This window comes from Callorhinus ursinus, unplaced genomic scaffold, assembly GCF_003265705.2.
Source record: "Callorhinus ursinus isolate GAN/ISIS: 27379988/994484 unplaced genomic scaffold, GSC_fseal_2.0 scaffold6, whole genome shotgun sequence".
Classification (NCBI taxonomy): domain Eukaryota; kingdom Metazoa; phylum Chordata; class Mammalia; order Carnivora; family Otariidae; genus Callorhinus; species Callorhinus ursinus.
In genome coordinates, this window is record NW_027397068.1 from 27,067,970 (window position 1) to 27,083,703 (window position 15,734).

The 15,734-nt window shown below is 42.2% G+C and overlaps 1 protein-coding gene across 2 annotated transcripts in view; it reads right to left on the minus strand.

The window, feature by feature from the left end:
* Positions 1–3,391: 3,391 nt before the first annotated feature.
* The window catches only part of PDSS2 (decaprenyl diphosphate synthase subunit 2), a 253,130-nt gene continuing 240,787 nt past the window's right edge, over positions 3,392–15,734 (minus strand). Inside the window, exon 8 of one of the 2 annotated variants that reach the window (XM_073893735.1) lies at positions 3,392–4,541. In XM_073893735.1, the coding sequence (XP_073749836.1) occupies positions 4,530–4,541 (12 nt within the window). In that variant the 3' untranslated portion in view covers positions 3,392–4,529. Of the gene's footprint in view, positions 4,542–8,586; positions 13,027–15,734 lie in introns of those variants that run through there. The other variant, XM_025863433.2, reaches the window with a different exon arrangement.

The window sequence follows — 15,734 nt, forward strand, 5'->3', positions numbered from 1 at the left end:
AAATTAATAGGACAGTATTTTTGCTGATGTTTTATGTGCCTTAAGGACAAAAACTCAACAGTTACTCTGAGGGCTGTTTCAATCCTCACAAGGTGTAAGTGGGAAGACTAGTGATGACTTTTGTAAATGATGAATCTAACATTTGCAGACATTATATTTTTATGGACTGTAATAATTTGGTTTTTCAAAAGTTTTGTTTTGTTATGGCTGTAAAGCAACTATGACACCGAATTTTGATGTTAACTACTCAACCAGATGACAGGAAAGGTGAGGGGGCTAGGGACAAAATTTTCTTCCCACACATTTGTTTTTAGGCATCTGTATTTGCCTTAGTGCCTTGATACCATGGTGATAGCTTAGCAACAGCTAGATACAAATTAGTCTCTCATGCCAGCTTCTGATCATAAAAAGTTGGTAGGTAGAGTACTGGGAAGAAAAATATAAATGTTTAGGTATTTAACAGTTCAGTCAAAAAGAGATTTGTTCTCTCTACTACACGTTCTTGTCTATTTCATTATAAAGAGATGAGAATCTTAAAAAAAAAATCCCATACAAACCCCAGTGTTACAACTGATAAGGCAAAATTTAAACCTTCCTCTTTTTTCTTAAATAGAGGAGTCACACTCCCTCTTTCTTTCTGTCTCTTCTTAAGTTTTATTTTTTTAAAGATTATTTATTTACTTGAGAGAGCAAGAGATCAGTAGCACAGAGGGAGAGGGAGAGGCAGACTCCCTGCTGATCAGGGAGTCCGATGTGGGGCTTGATCCCAGGACCCTGGGATTATGACCTGAGCCTAAGGCAGATGCTTAACCAACTGAGCCACTCAGGTGACCCCTCTTAAAAAAAAAAAAAAAGATTTTATTTGTTCATTTTACAGAGAGATGGAGAACACGAGACAGCACAAGCATAAGGAGCAGCTGAGGGAGATGGACAAGCAGGTTTCCCACTGAGCAGGGAGCCCTGGGGTTCAGCTCAATCCCAGGACCCTGGGATCAAGATGTGAGCTGAAGTCAGACGCTCAACCAACTAAGCCACCCAGCTGCCCCCTAAACCCTTCTTAAATAGGGAACAAAAAGAACACATTTCAGCCTTTCTTAAATAGGAACTAATGACCACAATAGTGTATGTAAAGTGTTTTGCAAAGACATTTCAAAAGGATTTTTCGTACTAATAGACATCCAATTTCTTTCTGTTGATAACTATTAGGAGGACAAAGCTACATAAAATATAAATACCTGGGGGCCAGAAGACTTGGATGACCCAATAGATAACTGCCATTTTTATTTATTTCTTTTTTTGTTTATTTTTCATTTTTAAAAAAATATTTTCTTTATTTGAGAGAGAGCACAAGCGGAGTAAGGAGCAGAGGGAGAAGCAGACTCGAGCCAGGCGAGGGGCAGAGAGAGAGAGAGGGAGAAGCAGACTCTTCATTGGGCAGGGAGCCCAATGCGGAGCTTGATCTGGGCCCGGGATCATGACCTGAGCTGAAGGCAGATACTTAACTGACTGAGCCAACCAGGTGCCCTGATACTGCCATTTTTAAAGTCAACATACCACATGATGCCTTTCATTGTCTCTATCATGAGAGTGTACAGGTAAAGCAGAGAAAATAAAATCATCTGAAAGAAAAAACGTAACACATGGAAAGCCAAGAGTAAATAAAATCACCTTGATTTTGGGGGCAATAGATTTTATTTCAAATACTCCCAAATGGTAAAATATGAAGCAAATAGTTGTTAGGTAGTTGAATGGAGATGGCAAATAGATTTCAGCTTGTGTGCTGGTCTGATATTTTAAGTGTGGTTGCCTGCTGTGCTGTGTTAAGGATCCTGAGGTTCTGTAGGAAAAAGGGCTGTGAATAATGAGTACCTATCAGGGTGGGAGGGAGACTAGAGGGTAAAAGACTCACTAAGTGGAATGTGGGGTGTGGAAGGGAAGTAGGGTGAGCCCAAAACACCCAATACAAACTCTACATTTATTTTAAGTCTTACATTTTATTTATTTATGTGTTTAAAGTAAGCTCTGTGCCCAACTTGGGGCTTGAACTCATGACCCTGAGATCAAGAGTTGTATGTTCTACCAACTGAGCTGGCCAGGCACCCTTAAGTCTTACATTTTATATTAAAATAAATGCAAAGCTTACATTTAATTCCATTATATATATATATGATATGCCATAAAACTTTAAAAAATCATTTGTAGTTAAATTACCTAACTTTAACTTTGTGGGGAAAAAATATGTTCTTAGATAATGTGCATGTTCAATCTGTGGCTTGAGAGTCTCTGCACCCCATTTAGTGAAACCCACACCTAGAAGATTGAGAGAAATAGAAATGTTCAAATTTGTGCATGATAATGTAAGCTTCAGAGAAGGTAAGAAACCTGCCTGTCAATGGCAGAGCTGGGATCTGAAGACTCTAAAGGCCAATTTCTTAACAAAGATTCTATTGATCTTCCTCCAAAGATAAGTACCAGGATTCCCTGGGATTCAGGGTTTGGTACTAAATTATTGATCTGGAAAAAAAAAAAAAGACTTTGGAGGCCACAGAAGAGCATACAGTAACTAATAAGTTGGCAATTTCACTATTGCTTTAAAAAAGAGGGGCGCCTGGGTGGCTCAGTCCGTTAAGCGTCTGCCTTCGGCTCAGGTCACGATCCCAGGATCCTGGGGTTGAGCCCCGCATCAGGCTCCCTGCTCGGCAGGAAGCCTGCTTCTTCCTTTCCCACTCCCCCTGCTTTGCTTTCTCTCTCCCTGTGTCTCTCTCTGTCAAATAAAATACATCAAAATCCCAGCAGGCTCTTTTGTAGAAATTGACAAGCTCCTCCTAAAATTTTTTATGGAAATGCCAGAGTGGTCAAAACAACTTTGAAAAAGAATTACAAGTGTAAATGGGGAAATCTGAATAAGATTGATGGGCTGTAACAATGTTATTATCTTAGTTGTGGTACCGTATTACGGTTTTATAAGATGTTAACACTGGGGGAAACTATAAAGGGTACATGGACTCTGTGTTATTTCTTATAACTTCTTGTGAATCTACAATTATTTTAAATTAAAAAGTTTAATGAGGGACGCCTGCGTGGCTCAATGTGTTAGGTGGCAACTCTTGATTTTGGCTCAGGTCATGATCTCAGGGTCATGAGATAAAACCCATGTCGGGCTCTGTGCTCAGCAAGGAGTCTGCTTCAGATTCTCTCTCTCTCCCTCTGCCCCTTACCCCACTTGCATGCTCTCTCTCTAAATAAATAAAATCCTTTAAAAAAAAGTTTAATGAAAAAAAAAGTTGGAGGACTTACACATCCCAACTTATTTATTTATTTAAAGATTTTATTTATTTATTTGACAGACACAGCCAGAGAATGAACACAAGCAGGGTGAGTGGGAGAGGAGAAGCAGGCTTCCCGTGGAGCAGGGAGCCAGCCCCACGTGGGGTTCAATCCCAGGACCCTGGGATCATGACCCGAGCCAAAGGCAGATGCTTAATGACTGAGCCACCCAGGCACCCGTAATTTTTATTTTTAAAAAGATTTATTTATTTATTTATTTGACAGAAAGAGAGAGAGCAAGCACAAGCAGGGGGAGTGGCAGAGCGAGAGGGAGAAGCAGGCTCCCCACTGAGCAGGGAGCCTGATGCAGGGCTCGATCCCAGGACACAGAGATCATAACCTGAGCTGAAGGCAGATACTTAACCGACTGAGCCACCCAGGCACCCCAACACTTCCCAATTTAAAAACTTAATATAAAGCTATACTAATCAAGACAGTGTGATACTGCCTTAAGGAAAGACAGAGATCAATGGAACAGAACTGAGAGTCCAGAAACAAACCCTTATATTTATGGTCAATTGATTTTCTACAAAGTTGCTAAGGCAATTCAATGGGGGAAAGAATAGTCTTTTCAACAATAGGTTTCTCTAGAACAAATGGATATCCACATACAAAAAAATTTAATTTAATTCAGTGGTTTTTAATTCGGGCTTCCCAAAGGGAGAGTACATTTGGCAATGCCTGGAGACAATTTTGGTCATCACAACAGGGGACGAGGGGTTTTTGACTTTTACTGGGTAGAAGCCAGAGATGCAGCTAAATATCCAACAAGGCACAGGGCAGACACCCACAACAAATGATCCAGACCAATGTGTCAACAGTGCTGAGGATGAGAAACCCTGATAAAAACACCATACATAAAAATTAACTGAAAATTAATCATAGACCTACACTTAAGAGCAAAAACTATAAAACTTGTAGAAAAGAACACTGGAAACAATCTTTGTGATTTTGGATTAGGTAATGATTCCTTAAATATAACACCAAAAGCATGATCTATAAAAAAAAGTTGGTAAATTGGACTTATCAAAATTAAAGACTTTTGTGCTTCAAAAGACAACATTATGGGGGCACCTGGGTGGCTCAATCAGTTATGCATCTGCCTTCGGCTCAGGTCATGATCCCAGGCTCGTGGGACCGAGCCCTGCATCGGGTTTTCTGCTCAGTAGGGAGTCTGCTTCTCCTTCTCCCCATTCCCCCATTCATGCTTGCTCCTGAAATAAGTAAAATTAAAAAAAAAAAAACAACCCACCATTATGAACATGAAATCAAGTCATAGACTGGGAGTAAATATTTGCACATGATATATTTGATAAAGAACTTGTATCCAGAATATATCAAGAATGTTTATAACTTGGGCCATCTGGGTGGCTCAGTCGTTTGAGTGTCTGACTCTTCATTTTGGCTCAGGTCATGATCTTGGGGTTGTGGGATTGAGCCCCACATCAGGCTCTGTGCTCAGTGGGGAGTCTGCTTGAAGATCCTCTCCCTCTACCCCTCCGCCTGTTTGCACATGCTCGCTCATTCTCTCTAAAATAAATAAATAAATACTAAAAAAAATGCTTATAATTCAAAAACAAGACAATAACCCAATTAAGAAATGGGCAAAATGTTTGAACAGACATTTCACCAAAGAAGAAATCTAAACAGCTAATACGCTCATGAGAGGATGCTTAACATCAATAATCATTAGGGAAATGCAAATAAAAATCACAATGAGATACTATCTCATTCCTACCAGAATAGCTATAATAAAAATGAGACTACCAAGGGTTGGTAAAGATGTGAAGAAACTGAAATCTACATGTGCTGCTGGTAGAAATGTAAATGATACTACTTGGGAAATAGCTTGGCAATTTCTAAAATGTTAAACATAAATTTACCATAAATTTTACTCTTGGGAATCTAAGAGAAATGAAAACATGTCCACACAAAGACTTGTTCCTGAATATTCATAGCAACGTTATTCATAATAGGTAAAATGCAGAAACAACCCAAATGCCATTCAACTGGTAAACAGATAAACAAATGTGGCATATCCCAACAATGGAACACTTTTTAGCAATAAAAAGGAATAATGATTAATGCTACAACATGAATAAACCTCAAAAACATTATGCTAAAATGATGGAAACCAGATGTAAAAAAGTATAATCCCATTTACATAAAATGTCCAGAGAAGGCAAATCTATAGACAGAGAATAGATTAGTGGCTGCCTAAGGGTTGGATTTCAAATGGGCACAAGGGATCTTTAACACTGAAATGTGGTGATGCGTTCACAATTTTGTATATTTACTAAAAATCATTTAATTGTATAATCAAGCTAGGTGGATTTTATGGTATGTAAATTATACTTCAATTAAGCTGCTTTTAAAAAAGAATGCAATTAGGGGCGCCTGGGTGGCTCAGTCAGTTAAGCCACTGCCTTCGGCTCGGGTCGTGATCCCAGGGTTCTGGGATAGAGCCCCACGTCGGGCTCCCTGCTCCGCGGGGGGCCTGCTTCTCCCTCTCCCTCTGCCTGCCTCTCTACCTACTTGTTCTCTCTATCTCTGTCAAATAAATAAATAGAATCTTAAAAAAAAAAGAATTCAATTAAAGCAGTTCTGATCTTCAAAAAAAGGAAGGAAAGGATAAAAGGAAAGAAAAGCATAAACAGGCAGCAATTAGAAAGTTCACAATAAATTGATCATATTCTATGTACACAAGTTTAGGTTACTATGCAATTCATGATAAAATTATGGTGGGGAAATCATCAAAATGCCTAGAAAGTGAGAAATAATGCAAATAGTAAAATTACAACAATTAATTTAAGGGAGGAAAGTTTGCAAGTATAGCTTAATTCTTTGAGAATGATGTTTTTAGGCTTAAAAAAAAAAAAGACCCAAATGAAACAAGATAATAACAAAATCCAACAAGCTCATACTGTTACAGCATGAATGATCTGAGTCAGATAAAGATTATTTTGTTTCCCTTTGAACAAACCCAAAAGTTTCCTTCTCCCAAGTCTTCTGTAGGGGAAGGAAATTTTTTTCCTTATTCTCTTCTAGGTTCTCTGGCTGGTCTAATCATTAAATTGGCATAAGACAGTTTAATAGGAGAAAAGCAAATTGAATTTCATATGTACAGGAGCCCATAAAGATATGAAACTCAAATAATGACCAAAGCAAGCAGCTTTTATACCTTTTAGACAAAGAAACAATAAATTTGTGAAGAACTGACAAGACAAAGAGGTTTTGGGCTTGGGGGTAGTTAGTGAAGAAGTAACAAAATTTGTTTATATAGCCTTCTCAGCCCTAAATTCCTATCTCTTATGATGAGGATGTTTTTCTTCCTCCTGGTATAGGAAGGGTACCTTTTACATGGGAGATTTATGACAGGACAAAGGAGGGTCAGAGGGTCCTTCTTGTACTGGCTGTTTCTCAAATACCTTTTTTTTTTTTAAGATTTTATTTTTAAGTAATCTCTATACTCAACATGGGGCTTGAACTCACAACTCCAAGATCAAGAGTTGCATGCTTTTCTGACTGAGCCAGCCAGGTGCCCCTCGAGTACCTTTAATTCAAAATAACCAATATGCCAAAGTGGCACATTTTTGAGTGGCCTATTTTATTCCCCTTCACTTTGAAGAAGCAAAGATGGCTTCTCATCTCCTACAAGATCATTTCTCCGTGGTCTTTGCCAAGAGCAGAAGGTATGACTATTGACTGAGGCCCTTTCCTTCCCTAGATTGTGAACTTCAGTGGGAAGGAAGAAGTCATCATTTTGCAATAATGGGAAACACCAACTGAAAAAAATTAATCGTTCAAGTTGCAGAATTTTAAAGGAATTTGTTCCACAGTTTTTTGTTTTGTTTTGTTTTGGTTCCACACTTTGTTTGTTTGTTTGTTTGTTTGTTTTTAAGATTTTATTTATTTGACAGAGAGCGCACAAGCAGAGGGAGAGAGAGGGAGAAGCAGGCTCCCTGCTGATGTGTGACTCGATCCCAGGACCCCGGGATCAGGGCCTGAGCCGAACGCAGACGCCCAACCAACTGAGCCACCCAGGTGCCCCAAGTTAGGAGGTTTTCTTATGGAGTATTTACCATATACCTATTTATACTGGAGAAACCAACCAGGAATAGAAATTCAGCTGCCTTTAGAATTTAAGCTACTGGGCGCCTAGGTGGCTCAGTTGGTTAAGCGACTGCCTTCAGCTCGGGTCATGATCCTGGAGTCCCGGGATCGAGTCCCACATCGGGCTCCCTGCTCAGCAGGGAGTCTGCTTCTCCCTCTGACCCTCTTCCCTCTCGTGCTCTCTATCTCTCATTCTCTCTCTCTCAAATAAATAAAAATCTTAAAAAAAAAAAGAATTTAAGCTACTTATTAATAATGGTTATGAAAACAGCAACATCATGGAAAAATGTTTATGATAAGTGAAAACAGCAGGACCCAAAGTTGAATTTATACTATAATTAGAACCATGCAAAAAAAAAGATATGCATGATAGAAAAGGCTGAAAGAAATAGAAATGAAATGGTGAGATGATTATGTTAGCAAGGTGAGATTGTGAATGATTTTTTTTCCAAAAACTTTTTATTTATTTTATTTTTTAAAAGATTTTATTCATTAATTTGACAGAGAGAGACACAGCAAGAGAGGGAACACAAGCAGGGGGAGTGGGAGAGGGAGAAGCAGGCCTCCCGCTGAGCAGGGAGCCAGATGCGGGGCTTGACCCCAGGACCCTGGGATCATGACCTGAGCTGAAGGCAGACGCTTAACCAACTGAGCCGCCCAGGCGCCCCACTTAAAAAAATTTTTTTTTAATATGTTCAAAAAGTGAAATTTAAGCTACCCCAACAGTCAAGGCAGGGGTGAGCCCACTTGTTTGCTCATAGGATGCACAGTGATGGGTACACTGTCAGTCCTGGAAATGAGCAGATCAAGTTGAGAGAAAGCTGCTGTAGCTTTTCTAGGAAGACGGTCAGCATCTCTAAAAAGAACGAAAAATAAAAGCCTAAGAAACTTTCTCTTTCTACAGAAAAGAAAGAAATATGAACACTCCTCCACCAGCGGAGGTGGAAAACTTAGCACGTCAGAGCCCCAAGGGCAGGTGGGGTGAGCTAGAGAAAGAGGTGGATCCCACCATCAGTTCTGGCGCCTCTGGACTCTCCCCAGGTGGCACTAGAAGCATGTTGTCTCCTTAATGGAAAGGCAGGACCCATTCCGAAAGAATAAAACAGTTCATTTGAGATCAGGTAGGGAAGAGAAAGAGGCAAATGATTCTTTTGTTAGATTGCTTTATGCTTTTAAAATAAAGTGCCAATAGCTTTATTATTACTAAAACACGATTAATAATAATGGAGACTACTAAGAATAATGGCATGACAATTATGTCCTCACAGTTAAATGAATTAAAGAACCAGTCCAATTCATTTCTGCCCTTTTGTGCTTGAACAAAGGTGTGGCATGTCTTCTCTACCATGAGAGGCAGTCATTACAGATTATAAAGATAAATTCTGGAGTTTCTATTGGTTGGAAAGGTGATCTTAACAATAGGATTTCAAAGTGGGAAGATAAATGAAGTGGCAGGAAAGGATCTTCCTGAAATTAAGAACTCTAGGAAGGAGCTTGAGAGCAAGGTTCTCTTTATCAGCGATGAACTTGCTGATTAGCTAGAGTCTTAAAAAAAAAAAAAAAAGAAGTATCCTTTAGCTGTAATTTTGTTGATTACACATAATTCCCCCAAACATGCTTGCCCAAAGAGGGCCATGTTACAGCACCTTCTCAGGCTTTGAGAAATGATCATCATGGATTATTCCAACTACCTCCCGGTCATTGGAGTTCAATGTGTTGTAGATACTGGGCCTAAAAAAAGGTCTCTTTTTGGAGCAATTTGTACTAATGTATATGTCTTTTATCCCAACTTGGTGTCACCCACGTCCTGGGCCATAGCAATAATACTGTCATGGGTAAGACAGAGTCTCAAACATTAGAGAATGAGACCTGGACCAGGCAAACAATGACACTGATAATTTATTTTTCGGTGTGCCTACATAACCACATTATGTGAGCAAGAAAACATGAAGAGGATTTAGTGTTACCAAGTAAAACTTAAAACAAAGTCTAATGATAGTCATAAACTGGATCTTCTTTCAGAGGAATTGTGAATGGCAATCAGCTCACTATCTAATCCATATCTCATTGACACTGTCTCTTTATGCCAGGAAACAGGTGTTCTAAGTTGGGGAATTTAAAAGGAGAAAACTTAGTGGGGCAGAAAACTGCTTTTTAGTTTCTGGGGAAATAGAATGTAAATGTTTTGAAAAGAATGTCTCCAAGGGTGCGACTAAAGAGATGTGTCAGGAATGAAGGAGGACGGTCAGAGAAGTGGGGAAGGACCTGCACAGAGGTGGGTCATGGATGCCAGGGGAGAGGGGCGGCTATGTTAGCGACCTGGAATGCTGTGGGGAGGTCTGCATGCAGGGACAGAGCTTGCCAACTTCACAGAAAGGCCATCATCTGTCAGAAGGCCATCTCAGTGGTGTGCGGCGAGAGACAGGATAGATCTGTTCCACAAGGATTCTTGGAGTGTCTAAAGCACCGGCGCTGGTCTAGGTGGTGGGGACTGGTAGTGAGTGACCGGTTGCAAGGGTTAAAGAGGCAGCAGACTGTAAGAAGATGTGCTGGTGAAGCTGAGAAGAAAAAAAGTGGAGGTAGAAGAATATACAGCGTGAAGGGAGGAAGTTCATTTTGGGGATCGGGAGGATTGAACACATATAGTCCGCAGAGGAGACACTGAAGACTCAGGAATGGGGGCAGGATGGAGATAGGGAGGCTATGGGCTCGAGATCTTTGAGCTCTTCAAAAGGAGGAAAGAGAAGCAGAGGAGGAGAGAACAAGGTGCTACCTGGAAAGACGCTGGTGGGGAGGTGAGGAAGGAGGGCAGGCCAGGCGGTCAGGGAGGTCCCGTAGGCCTGCTTCCGCATCGGTAAAGGGAAGGATGCTTACCCCCAGAGCGTGGCTGCGGGGCTGGAACAAGAGAGCATGCACTCAGTGTGCACTCAGGGCCCTCACTATCACAGCCTTCACACAGCTGACCAAGACAAGACTGACAGGGAGGGGGGCGTGGCTGGTTTTGGGAGCCTGAAGTGAATGAGGTTTGGAGGGGCCAAGCTGCAAGTTGGGGGCACCAGGTGGAAGGGAGCAGCACGATGGCTAACGAAGGAATTCTAGCAAGGAACTGGGGAGGGGGGGCGGCGGAGAGGGGATGGAGGCGACATTCTGAGGCCAGAGTCTTACCTAGTCAACAGAGAGGTCCCTGTCCACACCCAGGTGGTACGCCAAGAGGTGTGATTAGGCATGTCGTGGTGCCCCAAATTTCTCCCTAAATTATCTGAAATTATAAGGACGTAAGAGTTAACAAACAAATACCCCTAAAGAAGGGACGTGAAGAAAGACTCTCACCATTTAAAACTGGGGAGTGAATTGGCCAACAGTGTTAGGTTTAAGTAAAGCCTGCCGGGAGGCTGGGAAGACAGAGGCAGAGCTCGTTCAACACTGAGGGCAGGACACCTGAGCCAGGGGAGGAAAGGTCCCGGAGAAAGCAGAAAGGCAGGGGCCGAAACAGAAGAGTCCAGGATTACATGCCATACAAAAGAGAGCTTGGAATCTTGTAGGCCCTGAGCTACGAGGCAGTGTAGGAGGACATCTGCCATTAAGTTTATGCGCTCCTTCGTAGCCTCTCTCCGGGTCTCACCTTTCCTCCTCCCTGAACCTCACAGAGCATCTTTGTTATCCAGGGTCAGAAATGACAGTCTTTTAGAAAATAAAACAAAGCTGGAAGGGACTTCATACATTCTCTCATTTATTTAACAGACGAGGAATTCGAGGCTCAGAGGGAAGTGACTTGCTCAAGGTCACAGAGCAAACCAGCTGCTAAAGCAGAATTTGAAGAGCCCGGGGATCCTGCCTGGTAGCACCTGACCATCTGCTTCCGAAAACCTACAGCTCGGGGTAAGTTCCTGCACATCTAGAGAACAAAAAGCACAACCCCTCCTTTGTGGAAGTTAATGATTAAAACCTAGTCCGATCTAAAGCATCTAACCAGAGTTACTAATTAAGCCAATTTCTTTGAGAAGAAACCATTTCAAACAGAAAACTGTTCTCTTAAGCTAAATCTACAGGCCTTCAAATTATAGTAACATAAACCGTACAATTATAATATTTTAAGTATATTAAAAAATATTTCAGAATACAATACCTTAACCTCTGCAGCTCACATTTGCTCTTCATCACATGCCACATGCTGGGTCCCGATAAAATGGTTTCGTAACTTTTGGGGGAAGGAATTTAACTAAAATAACTTCACTTAGTGTTTGAGTGAACGAGGTAATAAAATCTGTTTGCTGTGTTCACTGTCTCCAGATAGGGCTGTAATTACACCACAGAAGGAAGAAAGGTAGCTGAGTCTCAATCTAGATCATTTATGTAAACTCAGCCTTCTTGTCAGCGGTGTTCTCATATTGCATGCATGCAAACCACAAAAATCATCTCGTATGAGCCACACAGAGACAGTGCCTGATTGCAGGCCTGGGAGACTGCTTGTATTCTTTCTGTAATCGGATGTCTGTGGTTCAAGACCAAAATTTGACATTCTGAATTTAAAAAAAAAATCACCAGGTTAGTCCCCAGAACAGTTATGTATGTGACACTCGTAAAAGTTAAAGGTATTCTCTACACCAAAATATGACAAATGAATACATTCTCCTTGAAAAAAAGCATCCTGTTTGGCTTAAAAAAAGTTTGGTTCTTTGAAATGTGTTTGAAAAAATATTTGGTCTTCTAGAAAGAAAAACAAGCCATTCCTACCACAACCAAGTTAACATCTGATAACATTTTAATCTCCTACTTCAAATATTTAGCATTATTTTTTCGGCAGTTTTTCCTAAAAAAAAAAAAGATCTTACAAAAATGATGAAGCACGAAGTATATTCATACTGTACCTATAGATACAGAGACATAATTGCAAGGAGACAAAGCACATTTTTTCCCCCTTCATCATCAAAACTACCATCCGTTACGACAACTGGTCACTAGTTTTTGATTTGACAGTCCTCGCTGGCTGGCACCGGTCATGTTTCTCTTGACACCTGCCGCTTCCAGCTTGCTCTGCCCTCTCTAGAAGGAAAACCACAGGCCACCGCCCTGGCGCCATCCCTGGCTCGGTCCAATCAATAAGGACTTATTTCCTGTCCATTTGCTGAGGTCACAGGAGTGAATCTCATTAATTATTTCTGCTACTGCAGCCTCAAGTGTGCTGCTGGCGTGACAAGTGAAAACTGCTTGACCTTTTTTTCTTCTAATTTTGTTTGCAGCAGTTCCAAAAAGAAGGCAGGATTCATTTAGCAACGTGATAAAAGGAAGGAAAGAATGGATTATGTTTTTAAAGTCATTAACACATTGAGATAGTCCATCATGAAAGCCCTCCCGATCACCTCATTCCCCAGTTTTTGTTTTTGTTTTTTTCCAGTTAACGAACAATAGTGTCTTTTTAATTTGGTGTCACGAAAATCTGGTCACAGCAAACACAATGTTTTCTAAAGCAGATCTGGCCTCCGAGGGAGGAAAGCTCTCCAGGGCCTCCAGCGCCTTGTTTCCATGGTAACGACACAGGTCAATAGCTGAAGTCACACCTTTGCCAGCTTTGATTGTTTCTCGCAACTGTTGAGAAACAAATGCACAATAAAAGTCAGTTTTTCAGGTACCACAATTAAACAGGGGAGGGGAGGTGGAAAACAAAGGAGGGGAGACACAGTATGGATTCGTTGTTTCTGCTCTGTTCTTTTGAGGTAAAGAGGACACCGGTCCCCAGTGATTTTGAGGCACTACTGTTCCCAAGGGCTGCTAGGAGTCTGTGCTCCCGAGCAGCACAATAGGCTCCAATCAGCCTAATTACACCTCCTCCCCACTCCCACCCCGTGATAGCCTGAAATGTGCCCTGCTGGGGGATGGCGCTAATGAAGGCAGAGGGCATTTACATCTCTGGCATTTTGAATTCAGCAGCCTGATATTCTTGCGTGAGGAAGGCTTCATTAACATCCTACTTAGTAACTTTTTTTTTAATGCTGTATGCTGACACAATAGTCCGTATGAAAATTCAAGAAAGACACCTTGTTGAGATCTCTGAATGCTACTTTTTTTTTTTTTTTTAAGATTTTACTTACTCATTTGAGACAGAGAGAGAGAGAGCATGAGCAGGAGGAGAGGCAGAGGGAGAGGGGGAAGCAGGCTCCCCGCTGAGCCAGGAGCCCGATGTGGGGCTCAATCCCAGGACCCCGGAATCACGACCCAAAGTGAAGAGACGCCTAACCATCTGAGCCACCCAGGTGCCCCTGAACACACCTTGGTAAAGAATAAAGTAGGGGTGCCGAGGTGGCTCGGTTGTTAAGCGTCTGCCTCCGGCTCAGGTCATGATCCCAGGGTCCTGGGATCGAGCCCCGCGTCAGGCTCCCCACTCAGCGGGAAGCCTGCTTCTCCCTCTCCCACTCCCCCTGCTTGTGTTCCCCCTCTCTCATTGTGTCTCTCTGTCAAATAAATAAATAAAATCTTAAAAAAAAATTTAAAAAGTAAACTCTTGCCAACAGCTGGAGTTTATTTCTGATCCTTCTTTTTCATTACAGGGAAGGACCAGTTATAGGGTCACACTTCAGAGCTCGAAGAGATTGATAATGATTTGGTCAGTTCGCTTCCCCTTCCCCCAACTGCATCTTCTCTTTCTCAGTGAATACCTCTGCCTAACTCCCTAAATCAGAAACCTGGGGGTCCTCCTTCATGCTTCATTTCCAGACAGGCGCCATGGCTGTACCAGTGCTTCTCATCCCTGACTGAACTTTCTGGCCCCCAGAGATTGGGTGGGGCCGAGGGACAAGTTCTAGTCCATGAGTTGTGAATGATGCAAGTCACTTCTGGGCGGCAGCATTTAAACCATCTACATGAGTCCCTCCAGAGCTTTCCCCCTGGCGTATGGCCCAGCCATATCAGAAAAGCTCCTCATGCTGGATTCCTGAGTGACCACAATGAGCACCACAGTGTCTCTCTGACCTGCATGGGACATGGAGCCTGGGCAAGGAACACATCTTTGTTATCTGAGGCCACAGAGATTGTGAGGTTGTCTGTATCCATCTTGACTGACAGAGTCGGTAAGTCCTAGCCATTCTCTCTCTTCTAGAGCTCTCAAATGTATCCTCCGCTCTTCATTCTCACTGCCACTACCTAAGTTCAGGCTATCATCATCCCTTGCCTGCGTTGTTTTATGCAACCACCTCCTAAAGAGTCTTCCCACCACCACTTCTTTGCCCTGGACTCCATCTGTCATGCTGCCAAGGAGATCTTTATAAAATGCAAATGTGATCTTGTTTAAAACCCTTCACTACTTTCCAATAGCCTTCAGAAAAAAAGAGTCCACGCTCTCTCATGAGGCACGGAAGTCCTTTACTGATCTAGCTCTTGCCCAGCCTGTTTTCCCCGCTGTTCCCCCTTCATCATTATTTAGGGAAATTGCTTGCAGCAATCATCTCCCGAGACTGTTCCCGTATCTTCCCACTTCCTTCAAACTTCCCAAATTCCACTTGAGTGGAATACACTCAGCTAGGACGAGGGCCCTGAGGCGCTGGATGTCCCACTTCCTTGGGGCTCCCCAAGTAAGCTGTGCACATCTGGGGTACAGCATTATTACACAGTGTTGTACTTCAATTTTCCATTCCCGTATCTACCTCTTCATTAGACTTTCAGGTACCGCATACTGCATGTAACATAAAGGAATAAAAGAAACAACCCGCTTTATTCCTCTCATTATACAGAGAAGCAAAGAGAGGGCCAGAGAAGCTCAGCGGCTCACCCAAGATCACAGGGGGATAGTGGCAGAGTTGTGGTCAGAAGCCACGGTTTGCAATACCCAGTCCAGCAGTACTGAACATACTCTGCCAGAATCTCACCGCCCCACTGGTATTTCCACACACTGCATATGAACGTCAGGACCATTTCAGCCTAGGATTCCCTGGTTTCTTGTCAGTTACTGAATGCATGAAGGCACTAAAATGGGCTGGGTATCAGAGGCAGACAGATCCAAACTCCCACTGTAGCTTTATCGTCTTAGAGGAGCGATTTAACTGCTTGGGATAATATCAGTCCCTTGTAGGACTGTTGGAGGGAACTACCTGAGACAGCACAGAGTGCTTGACAGTGTCTAAAACAGTATAAATATTCAGAATGACTTAACTCTTCTTCCTCCTCAGGCCCTTAGAAAGCCAACCCATCCACAAGATGAAGTCTACTGTAGCTTCATGCCCAACGACCTCAAAGGTAGTTGGGAGTTGGATAAGGAGGGAAGGGAAGGGAAGGGAAGGGAAGGAAGGAAGGAAGGAAGGAAG